The 12,235-nt window shown below is 50.1% G+C and overlaps 1 protein-coding gene across 2 annotated transcripts in view; it reads right to left on the minus strand.

Annotated features, from left to right (window-relative positions):
• ADAMTS14 (ADAM metallopeptidase with thrombospondin type 1 motif 14) overlaps positions 1-12,235 on the minus strand; it is a 28,428-nt gene that overhangs the window by 10,840 nt on the left and 5,353 nt on the right. Inside the window, exons 3-6 of one of the 2 annotated variants that reach the window (XM_068196936.1) lie at positions 9,805-9,961; positions 8,956-9,152; positions 1,867-1,950; positions 527-674 (exon numbers count right to left, since the gene is read on the minus strand). In XM_068196936.1, coding sequence (XP_068053037.1) covers positions 527-674; positions 1,867-1,950; positions 8,956-9,152; positions 9,805-9,961 — 586 coding nt within the window. Of the gene's footprint in view, positions 1-517; positions 675-1,866; positions 1,951-8,955; positions 9,153-9,804; positions 9,962-12,235 lie in introns of both variants that reach the window. The other variant, XM_068196935.1, reaches the window with a different exon arrangement.

Consider the following 12,235-nt stretch of genomic DNA (forward strand, 5'->3'; position numbering starts at 1 on the left):
TTTTATTAGCAAGGTCTCCAACTTCTCAGACCACAGCAGCACAATCTCTGCACCAAGAGGGTGAGAGATTCCTGCAGTAAAATTTCCTCTTTGACCCAGGGTTTATTGAATGCTCCCATGTCCAAGAAATAAATCCATATAAAAATAGGTTTTAAAGTCCTCTAGAGGACAGAATACGTTGATTGACTTCATGGGGCTTCCTGTGGTATTTCATTTTTTTTTTGTCTTACTTTTGTATTTTTAAGGTGTTTTGGGCCAAGGGGAGGACTGGTAAATGAAATCAAAGAGCAAGAGAATAAATAAATAAAGATAGTTTATCCATTCAGGCTGATGCTCTGGATTAATTCTCTGTCTCTCTCTTCTTCATCATGTGAAGAAAAGAAATACCGATTTTTATAACCTTTTTCTGGACCTTGCTGGCCAAGAAACAGACTGTGCTCGCAAGAAAATCCTCTCACCCCTCGCTGGCTTTTCCCCCCGGCAAACTGCACATACCTGATCGAGACAAATACAGTACCTTGCATACCTGCAGGCCCAAAATCTTGCCTGGTGAGGAAGACGGCGTGGTCGTGGTACTCGGCGTGCTGCGGGTCGGAGCGCTGCTGCGAGTGCGCCCAGCGGCACACCTGCTCCAGGCTCCGCGATGGATTGCCCCGCTCGATCAGGCTGACTGACTGCGGGAAGAACGGGAATCCACTGCTGGGGAGAGCAGGAACTGGTGCTGCCCTTCCCCTGGGAGCCAAGGAGGTGTTAGCCCAAGTGGGAGGTAAGAAGCTGCAGGAGGACTCGCTCGGGAAGCATCAGATCTAAACAGTGAGCTGACATCTCTCCTGGATTCAAATATCTGCTCCTCATTATCGTCCCCTGAACCTGAGAAGTGACGTAGCTGGACAAAGCAGCTGCCTCCAGCACCGGCTTTGGGGAGGATAAATCATCCCCTAACAGAGCCTGGCAGTTCCCACCCTGCTGTATCACCACAGCTCCAAATCCCTTCCCCTCCTCAGACCAACCTCCAGCCCAGAGCACAATCGTCACTGGGATGAAGCCAAATGGATTGTTGGCTTTCTCAGCTAGAGATGATGTTCCTGGTCCCATGGAAGCCTCCAAAAATGGGCCAGCCTCCATCCTTATCCCTGCTTCTCAGAACCATCCCTGGATTTCCAGGATGTGTTGGGTTTCTGCCAGCCAAGCATATTTCCATAATAAGGAAGTTTTTTTCCAAGACCTAACCGGTCTTATTTGTGGATCACACACACACAGAGACATCTCTATGTTGAGTCATTAACACCCTTGCTAGAACACTTCCTGTGGGACAGGAGCTTGCCCAAAAAAGTACAGAAAATCACATTGTTTTAAAGAAAAATCTGGCTGCTGTGCTCGAACAAGCCTTAAAAAATAAGTGCAGCCTGAGAAACCACATGAAAACTTCTCAGGAAACCTTCCCACGCTTTTCCTGGTCATGCCCAAGCCACACGAGAGCTACAGGACAGCCAGGGAGACAGTCAAGGAGATCCCAGCCTTGGTTTCTCCTCACTGATGTCCAGATCCTCTCAGTGTGGGAAGCCTCCTTTACCCATCATCTACAGAGCTCCGAGGAAGCCTCTGTGGTTTTCCCCACATCCCACAGCAAGCACATAAGAGAAGATCACAGCCAGCCACCACCTCCCTGAGGGCCTCGTAGGCCAGGGGGCTATCCAAACCCTCAGCTCCCAAAAACCAGGCTAAGGAAGGTTCAAATTCACCCCTGCTCAGCACAGTTGTCATTTGGGCTCCGACAACTGCCACGTTTTCCCAAGGCCGGGCTTACCTAAGAGCTAAATAAACATTAGAGCACCTCCTGCTCGCCAGCCCGAGCGCTGGATTTACCTGACGGTATCCCACCATGATCATCCTGACCAGCACGATGTTGATGTGGACGCCCAGCGACTCGTCGTGATAAATTTCATCCACCTGAGGAAGGGAGGGAAATCCAACAGGGAAGAAGTTAAGGCCATCCCAGCTCTCAAGCCCCTCCTGTCCTCCACGCTCCCACGTTCCACACCCTTCCAGGCTTTCCAAGACCAGGTGCAAAGATCTCATCCCTCTCCTCCCACTGCAGGGAGGGTTTTTTTCCCCATTTTCCAACATGTAACAAGCACAAAGCCAACAAGCCAAGCTGGAATAAGCCAAAATTTCCCCAGGAATGGGCTCAGATGGTCAATGACATCACCCATTTCCATCAAGGGCTGTGTTTCCTCCACCTCATTTCTCAATGAGCCATTGCCTCTTTAGAACATGAATCCTTCAGAGGGATGGAAATGCTCCAGACTCCAGCATCCAAAGGGAAAACAGCTTTTTGATCCAATCCTTTGCCTCTCCCCAAAGCCACGGCTTTCCTCAGTCGCATCAGTGAGTCAAACCTGACCTATGGCTCCAGAAATCCCAGGAGAAGGCAACACAATGAAGAGAACAGGGAGGGCTCATGAGTCAATGAGACTTGTACCATCCTCGGCTATTAAAAATGACCTTGCAAAGGAAATAACCAGCTACAACCTCTTCCTTCTGCATTTCCAGGATGAATAAACAAATTCTACTCCTCAATGCTACCAAGAGAGTAGGACACCCCGATGGAAAATGTCTCTGAGAGCTGAGCCCAGTGACATGGAGAGAGGCATGGAGTGGGCAACCACAAACCCACGTGAGACCCTGCACCTCCTGCAAAGCACGTGGGAAAACATAGCCCAGGGAAGAAATACACCCTGATTTTTGAGAATGAGACTTTGTTTTTCCTAAAAAGCCTCTCAAATGAACAGTTCCACAAATGGGGGTTCACTGCAGAAGTTGAAGAGACTAAATTAAGACAATTTTTAATATTGACTAGAATTCATGTTTTAATTAAAATATACCTTTTCAGCTTTGCCAAAGGGGGCACTAATTTGCCTCAGCTCTATCGTAGCCTTCCAGACTAGATGAAGGTTATAATGTCAGATTTATGGATATTTTCTATTTTGTCCTCCATTCCTTTGGAGCTTTTCAATTTTACATCAAGGGCTGGTGACAACTACCCTTTTACTGCTGCCCAAATCCATGTCAGCCACTCCCCAGTGTTTTACAAGCCCCCCATTTTCCAGCCTGGGATTCCATTTGAAATGTCCACTCAGGCCAGCTTTAAACCCAAAAACCCTGTGTTAACCTTTTCCCCATGACAACCAATACTCCCATGGGGTGCCTCCGAGCCATGCAGAGAGGTAATGCAGATCCTGAGCCTTGAATGCAGCAAAATCAATTATAAAAATTTAAAATTAATCAATAAAGTGCCAGTCCCTCCCCATTAATGCATCCCTTTGGATGCAGAAACTGCAAGAGCCACAGGGTATTTTATCCATCAGTGTGGAAAGATAACTCACTGGTCAACCCACCCTCAGCTCATCCCTACTTTCTGTGGGTGGGATGCTCCTTCACCCTCCCCTTTTATAAGAATAATGAGAATACGATGGATTTTTTTTCTCACCCCAACCCTATTTTTTGGGGGATGTGCACAGAAGGGTGGAAGGTCACGCAGTGTTGCAGCTGCAAACATTACTCAGGCCTCCAGACCCACTGAGGTATGAAGGATCCAGCCCAGCAAGGAGCTGCAACTCCCCAGGGATGTCAGGCTGGGTTTCAGGATGTAGGAGGCTTTGGCATCCCGGAAAAATCCCACGTCATAAGTTTGATCCCTTACAAAACTATTGGTAATATGGCAGGGTGGGAAAGCAGGGAGAGAGGGAGAAATTAAAACCATGCTTGAAGAGATGCAGAGCTGGACCTGGGGTTGGTGTGGGGAACAGGACAGGAGACACAGCCATTTCCTCCACTTTCCCAAATCTTCACGCATTTTCCCTCACCGCCAGCACTTGTCAGGAGCTGGAGCTCCAGACTGAGAGAGGGTAGGGTTAGATGGGATACTGGGAAGGAACTGAGGGAAGTGAGGCCCTGGCACAGGCTGCCCAGAGCAGCTGTGGCTGCCCCATCCCTGGAAGTGTCCAAGGTCAGGTTTGATTTGGCTTGGACCAACCTGGGATGGTGGAAGGTGTCCCTACCCCATGGCAGGGGGTTGGAATGGGATGAGCTTTCATCTCCCTTCCAAACCATTCCATGATTTTAGGATTTTATGGTCGCTACCAGCTCCTTGCTGCTTGCTGCCTGCTCCTGAGGACCCTCAATCCATCAGGACGAGCCACGTTCCTGCCTTAGGGACCTCTACCAGCCATGACCTGACCTTGCTGTGACTGGGAGAATCACGTGGAGCAGCACAGACCTCTCCCTTCCCAGCTGCACGGGATATTTTGGCAGGATGCTCAGTAGACCCTGCTGTATTATTCCAAGATGGGATTTGATTCCATAAATCTTCCTTATAAAGCAGTGCTAAATCCCACTCTCCTCCAGCTCGCAGGGGCCTGGTACTCCCTCAGTATGGTAGTCCATTTCAGCCCTCCCTGGGACTCCATTTCAGCCTTTGAAATGAAGAGTTAACCTAAAGCCCAGCCCCTGTTTAGTCCAGGTTTTAGGCAGGGATCTGCACCTAACCGATACCGGCTCAGCAGCGACCTTTAGGGTTCATTCAGAAAGCAGATGTGGAACCAGACTGCCCAAGGCTACAGGCTTCCCTTCACAGCCAGATATAAATTATTGATTGAGGGGGGGGGAAAGAATCATATCAAAAGGGCTTGGTGCTGGCTGCTGCAAGGGCTGTGACCCTGCAGGCCCCAAATTTTGGGGCGGGGGGAAACATCAGCAGGGCCCCAAGTGCTCCAGTGCCTGTGGAAGAAGTGGGGATGGAGCTGGAGGGGTCAAGCATCACCTTGGAAATGGAAATTCACCTGGAGAGCAGTTTGCAGGCTTGGCACAACTCCCCCCGCCCTCTGCACATGCCATTAAGCAAGTCAGTGTCTTCAGAGAAACCCCTGCCCCCAAAAATACCTGTTCAGCAAAGGGCTCTAGTAAAAAATACCGATTTTTATATGAAAAAAATATCCCTGAAGCCATGGGATAAAGATCTTATCCCTCTCATCCATGCTCAGCCTGTTTCACACCATCACCTGGCAAGAAATGCTCTCCTCTTTCATTTAAAATGGAATTTTCCCACCTATAAACAGTCCAGCCCTTAAGGCTCGCTGTGAATTAAGGGCAAACCAGCAGGAACAAGCACCCCACAGGACTCCCCCCAAACCCTGCAACACCAAGGAGGCAGTGGCATTGCTTTACAGTGAAAGCAACGTTACAACCTGGGAGCAGGGCAGGCTGCCTCCCTAAATCCCTGCAAACCTCTGGCCAGCCCCGAGTCTGCAGCCCCAGACGCGCGATCCCGACAGCAAAACCGCACTGGCAACGAGGGCTAGACCTCGCTGTTCTTCAGGGAAGGAAAACAAAGGGAGAGACACGAGAAGAATTTGCCAAACCAGCAGAATAGCTGACATTTCAAAACGCCGGGATCGCTTACTCAGAACAGCCAAGTCATCTTTAAACTCCTTTCTTTTATTCCCTCGCTCGGTTTTCATGCCGGTGGATTCACCCTGAGCCTCCTTGCTGGGGCTGGGGGATTAGGAAGGGAGAGGAAAGTCCCCCTTACCACATTTTTGGGCTTGCACATTGCGTAATGTCACCTCTGTGAGAGTTGACCCACATTATCTGTGGGGAGGAACAGAGGAAGGGGAGAATTGTTCTGCAGAGCAAGGCTAGATTTGATCAGAGCTCTCTACAGAACAAGGCATGCTGTCCCAAAAAAATAGCAACAAACATGTAAGTCCATATAGAGGGTAGGGAAAAGTGCATGGACACATGAGAGACATGTTTTTGTTATTATCATTTAGCAAGGAAGTGGCTCATAAACCCCTCACCTATGAAAAAAACACACACAGGTTAAAATTAAAGCTGAAGGTTAAATTTTTGTTCCCAAACCTTCTCTTCTGTGGGGTCTCAGTAGCACTCTTTGTTGCTCTGCCCTTGGGAACAATAATTTCAGCTGGAGCCAGGCAAGTCCCGGCCTGGAGAGGGCTCTGACTCATGGGGTTTCCCTGGTAACCCGAAACAATGGGAAAACACCAAGAACCTTTGCATCCTTAACCAAATCATGGGCAATATCGGCCAAAAGCCCAGGAACCCAGTTGAGGCCAGGTTTAACACAGCCATAACTTGGCTTCTCCCCTCCAAGTGGAGCCAGCCCCAGATTTGAAAGGATCAGGGATGAGCAGTGGAAAGTCTTGTGGAGAAAACCAAGAAGCCCAACTCCCTGAAGGCAAGAGACTGGAAAGCAGAGCCTAACACTGAGTATTTCCTCTCCTCTTCTTTTTCCGGGGTGCTGGATCCCCTCCTGGTTCCCAGCCCTTGATCTCAGCAGCCACCATGGCTGGGGGATGCCAATTTTCCTTCTGTAACATCACAATCCCTGCCACAGGCAGCACGCAAGAGAGGGGAATGGCTTTCCAGAGCCACCACATCACCAAACGTTCATCCCAAGAGCCCAACAGACCAGTTTTGGTTAGGTGGACACAGCAATGCCCAGCTCAGAGCAGAGATACACTCAGCAACTGATGGCAGAGGGGCAGTTGTGACTTTCCCACTCACTCCAACCTGACCCCAAATTCCTGGGCAGCATCTGAGCCAAGAAGAGAAGGGGAGGCTGGGAATGCAGGCTGGGAGCTAGCAGGGAAGGCAGCCTGCCTGCAGGGAAGCTCTTAGGTGCACAAAAGGAGCAGTCATCCTCATGTCAGCTTCCCGGGATGGACACAGAGCCCTTCACTGAAAAGCATCCACATTTCTGGCAATGAAATAAGGGCTGCGGGGTTTGTTTCTTTTCATAAAAAACCTCCTCCGTGACAAATCATTTATCACCAAGCTCCAGCCGACACAGAGTTCCTAATAAAGGGTTTTGTGCCTTGGGAAGAGCCCCGGGACCCTACCTACAGCAGCGCTGGGAAGGGATACGTATCCCACTGCTCCCTCGGCACTCAGTGGAGACCTCAGGAAAAGCCAGGAAAGTTCATCATTGCTTCCAAACTCGTTGCCCCCTTTCCTTGGGATATATCTTGATAGGAGAGCTCCTAGACAGGAAAACTTTCCCAGTTGGCTCCCTGACGTACTCCAGCCCAGCTCGTTAAGTCCTTTCCTGGCCAAGCCTCTTATCCTTCCCTTCGCCTCCAACTAATGGGATTAATGTTCAGCTGTGTGGTCCCAGCTGGCTCCTCCCCGCCAGCCCCCCGGCATCCTCCTCCCTCCCTCCCTCTGCCACCCAGGCCAGAAAGCAGGACTCTCTTTTTTCTGCTGAATCGGGTGTTTTAAGGCAATCTGAGCCGGTAAGGAAACGAGGCGGCGCCAAGGGAAGAGGAGGCGGACGGAGGTCACTGGCAAAGCTGGAACGAAAACGCACTAAAAGCCAGAAAGAAAGAAGGGGAAGGGGGTGGGGGGGAGAATATATAGAAGGAAATAATACTTGGGGGGAAGTATTTGTTGCCTGTATTATCCTGGGGCTTTCCCCCCCTCATTAACGTCTCCAGCGCTGCCTTTAATTGAATAGGCAGCGGGTCCTCCCTTCTCCCAGCGCAGCATCCCGCGCATTCACTCCCTGAAAAGTCTAGGAACCATGAAATGCGCCTGAAACCCGACCTTTTGATTAGAGCTGACAATCCCCGGGCGCTCAAACTGGCCATCCCGGCCCCCCCCCTTTCCACCCCCGGGGATCGGAAAGAAAAAATGACATCATCTCCGACCCCCCTAACGTGGGAAGAGCCAGAGGGCAGAGCAGGGAACCCTGTGGCTTCCCCCGGCAGGAGGATTTAAAATGCCAAGGGGAGAAATGTTCAGAAAGTGAATTTAAGCGATGCTGAGAGCATCGGACAACGGGCATCGGGATAACGTGGCAGAGAATAAAACACTGTGATGAAGGTGATTGCTTCCTCAGCATTTTCCCGACTCGGGACCAGCCACTTCACTCATCCTTCACCCCATCACCCTCTAATCCCACAAATCCTCCACCCAATGTTTATAATTTTCCCTTCGTTGCCAGCCATATGGCAGAAAAAATGCCCAAACCAACAACCAAGCATCCAAAAGCATCTTTATAACTTGGCCATTCCAGAGCTGGTGGAGCCTTTTGAACATTTTCCACCACTGTGTCAAAGAACACTTAAAGAAAAATAAATAAATAGAGGCGAGAATAAAGTATGGAAAACAAAACTAAACTGGGAGAGAGAAAGAGAGCCTTGAGCATAGACCTTATTTGCAGACATTCAGGTGCTGGAGGAGCAAACCTCCCTCAAGATGACTGGATGAATAAATACTGATCCTTCCACATCTCTCAGGACTCGAGGAATATGGATGTTTTTATCTTAGAAAGGAATAAAAAGGAGTGTAGGGAACCAGCACCGGTTGCCTCAGAGTGAGGAAGGGTGCAGGAACTATAAAGCTGCTCTAAACTCCTTTTCAAACATATCCTGAATGGTTATCCAGTTGCATAGGTTTCCAAAAAGCTTCTGAAAAGCTATAAAAATATTTTCTCTACCAACAAATAGTATTCAGAATAAATCATGAACATCATCACTGCAAAACAAATTACAGCTATCGTAATTTCTAACTAAGCAAGCCATGACCATTCTCTTCTCTAGCATTTGCTGAGACTTCAGTGACGAGGAGGAAACAGTCTCAGCCAGGACAAACTTTTGGACTCAGGTGACAGACAGTGACAGCACCAACATGCCAGACCCTGCCATTGGCAAGGGGAAGGTGATGGGGATGAACATCAAAGGGCCCTGCTTTCCACCCCTCCAATTCCCACAGCTATTAAACACCAGAGCCAGCTGTGTGAAGGCACAGCCCTTCCTGCAGCACTGCTCCCCCTCCCAAACCCATTTCTTTTCCCAGGACAACAGATTTGCAGCATCAGAAGAGCACTAAACCCAGGGAAGGGTGGGATCCACATCCCCCAGAGCCGAGCCTTACTATGTTCATGAGGGTGAGGACATAGTTCTGGACGTGCTCCTTGCCATGGAAGCGCACGACTGAGTCATCCACGGCCAGCAGCACCTCGATGTTGTAGTCATCCTTCCTGGCGTGGCGCCGCTTGCGCTCCGCGTCCCCCAGCCGCTCCGTCATCAGCTCCAGGGAATTCGGGAGCTCACCCACCTGCACGCCGGGCACTGGGCAGGAAAAGAAAGAGCTTTTGAGGTGATCTGACACCACGGTGACGCTCCACAGAAGTAGAAATCCAGTAGGGAAAATAGAAACGTGATTTAACTCTAACGGGATATTGAGCTCCAGGTGGTTGCTGGCCCAGCTCACTCTGTGGCAGGGAAATGGCTCTGAATTGTGAAGACCAGCACTAAAAGACATGCTAATGATTGGACTCGAGAACCTTAAAGGTTTTTTCCATATTAAATGATTCTATGATCTGTGAAAAAGTCAAATCGAGGCCACATTTCGTAGAATCATCATAGAATGGTTTGGGTTGGAAGGGACCTTAGAGCTCATCCCATTCCAGACCCTACCATGGGCAGGGACACCTTCCACTAGCCCAGGTTGCTCCAAGCCCCATCCAGCCTGGCCTTGGACACTTTCAGAGATGGGGCAGCCACAACTTCTCTGGACAACGACTTCCAGTGCCTCAACACTCTCACAACACAGGTGATCAAAGCAAGGCTGCAGCACCTCCAGCTCAGCATTTCCTTTCCTTCTTCTTGACTTTAGCAGTTAAACTGAGATGTACAAGGGCTCGTGGAAGGAGAAATCCTCTCCCCACGTGAAATACTTATTACCAATTGCTGGGAAAGACTGGATTCCAGCAGCCCCTACCTTCAGGATGGAGGTCGTGGCGTGGCTCAGCGCCATCCTGCCGGATGGCTGAGCGCCGATAGACCACGTGGGCCCTCCCGTGCTCCTCTGTGTCCTGCTGGCCCCTCTCCAGGGGCTCGATGAAAAACTCGTTGCTGTCTGTCCGAATCAGGCCAGCCTGGACTCCACAAAGAAACAAGGAAAAGGGGGGAAAAACGGTGTGGTTTTATATAAGTGTAGGGGGACATATACACTCGGTATACTCGTTAAAGATTGATGCAGAGCACGCACAAAGGGGAAAGGCATCCCAAATAATCTTGTTTTGATCCTACTCCATGACACCAGGATGGTTCTAATACCATGTTCATCTATGACAACCTTTAGTTTCTCCTGTAGATGGGAAAAAAAACAGTAGGGAAAAACCAACCAACAAAAAAAACCCCAACCTGGCTGCAATTCAGTTTGTGTCTTTATATGGCTATGAAACTCCATTCTGTCTCATCCATGAGTTGTGCTGGACCCTGAACTCAGGGATACAAGGCTGAAGGGGCTCCCAAGACACTCCTGAGCCTCTCTGAACCCTCCCCATTCTATTCCTGCAGTGCCTTTAGAATATCTGCCACTTCACTGACACTACGAGCTGCAACAAGAAGAAAGAAAGAGAAACCATTCTCTCTGCCCCATGAAGTACTTGGGAATTAACACAGGGGAATCCCGTTGGAGCAGAAGCTGGAAAGCATTACAACTCCACCTCCCAAACACAGGGAAGATGAATGACAGGGCAAACATGGCTGGAAATGTTGTCCTGGCTACCGACCTGCTCCTAATTAACACCAAGCTCCCCTCAAATCCCCCTTACATCAGCCTGAGCGCTCACACCCCGCAGCGCCGGCCGGCTCAGACCTCGGGCAAGGAAAAGGATCACCAGGATTTGGCTTCTCTCCCACAGGCAGCCCCCCCAGCTCGGCATTTTTCCCAGCTCCCTCCATGGCGCACGCGCGCGTTCCTTCCTCCAGCGCTGCCCACTGCTGAAGAGCTGCCTTGGAAAGCACCAGCAAAACATATGGATCTGCTCTTGGAGCAAAGCCTTCAGCAGCGTGGATCTACTGGAGTCCTCATAAGGGTGTTGGAGTGTTGGAATGGTTCTCATCAAATAAAATAAAATAAAAGTAAAATATATACAGAGATGTATTTTGGACAGACACCGAGCTCTTCCAAACCCGCCTGGCTCTTTGGGTCCCCTTCATGTTCACATCCCATTGGATTCATCAGGCAACAGCCAACCTGGCTCTGTTGGATTCCACCAAATTTCCTGCTCCACTTGGGTGTTATTAACTGCTTAACTCCACTCCAAAGCGGGGTTTTGGCTGGTTTTGTTTTATTTCCTTCCTGAGGAATCCAAGTCCCTGCCTGGCACACGAATCTGAGGTTCTTCCCACAGGAAGCCAGGGATTGTGCCCCCACCCTCAGCCAAGGAGATGAAGAACACAGCCAGGTGTAACCAGGGGCACCAGGCAGGGTGGTGGTGATGAGGCAGAGAACAAGCCAGGGAGTCAAACCACCAGTCAGGTTCAGTGATGGTTGGGTGAGGCCACGATGATGGGGCGGGGCACAGAATCACGGAATCCTTTAGGTTGGAAAAACTCTCCAAGATCATCGAGTTCAACCATTGACCCAGCACTGCCAAGGCCATCACTAAACCACGTCCCCAAGTGCCACATTTACACATCTTTTCAATCAATCAATACGAGCTTGTGCCAGGGCCTGACAACCCCTTCCATGAAGAAATTCTCCTAATTTCCAGCTCTGAAACATTGCTCTTTTTTATACAATAAGAGAAGGGGCAGAAGCAGCCCCTGCCCCAGGAGGAGCTCTTCTGGGACTCCACTACCCCCTCCCAGCCCTGCCGCGGGGCGTTTCATTCGGGACCAGGCACCCCAAAGCCGGTTTATGGGCTTAGGGCCAAAGCCGGGACTTGCTGAGTCAGGCGGCCGGAGGAAAGCCGTGCCGCCACACCGGGGCAAGGCTGGATTAAAACGTGAAAGAGTCTGGTCCCAAGCCACAGCCCACTTGGGTCTGAGCTGCTCGGCAGCTCGTGACTAATTATATCTGGCTCAAGGAATAAAGCAGCCCAGACTTTCTCCCAAAGGCGGGATGCAACGCGCCGCCGACTCCGGGGATGACTGACGGCAAAGGGGATAACGCAGGGATTTTTGTGTCCACCTGATCAAAGCAGCCCAAGAAATGAAACAGAAGCTGCAGCGGTCATCCTAGCATTCACAAAAATAAATTAAAAAACCAAAACAACCCAAAAAACACCATTGCAAGAGGCATGCACCAACCGGCCTGCTCACAAAGAGGCTGTATTTCAGCATTTTGGGAGGGTTGTAAGAGTAGAGAGGCAGCAGAAAAGGTCAGATGCCACCCAAAAAGTTCCACTTAGTTTTTCTTG

The sequence above is a fragment of the Anomalospiza imberbis genome, chromosome 8 (genome assembly GCF_031753505.1).
Source record: "Anomalospiza imberbis isolate Cuckoo-Finch-1a 21T00152 chromosome 8, ASM3175350v1, whole genome shotgun sequence".
Taxonomy (NCBI): domain Eukaryota; kingdom Metazoa; phylum Chordata; class Aves; order Passeriformes; family Viduidae; genus Anomalospiza; species Anomalospiza imberbis.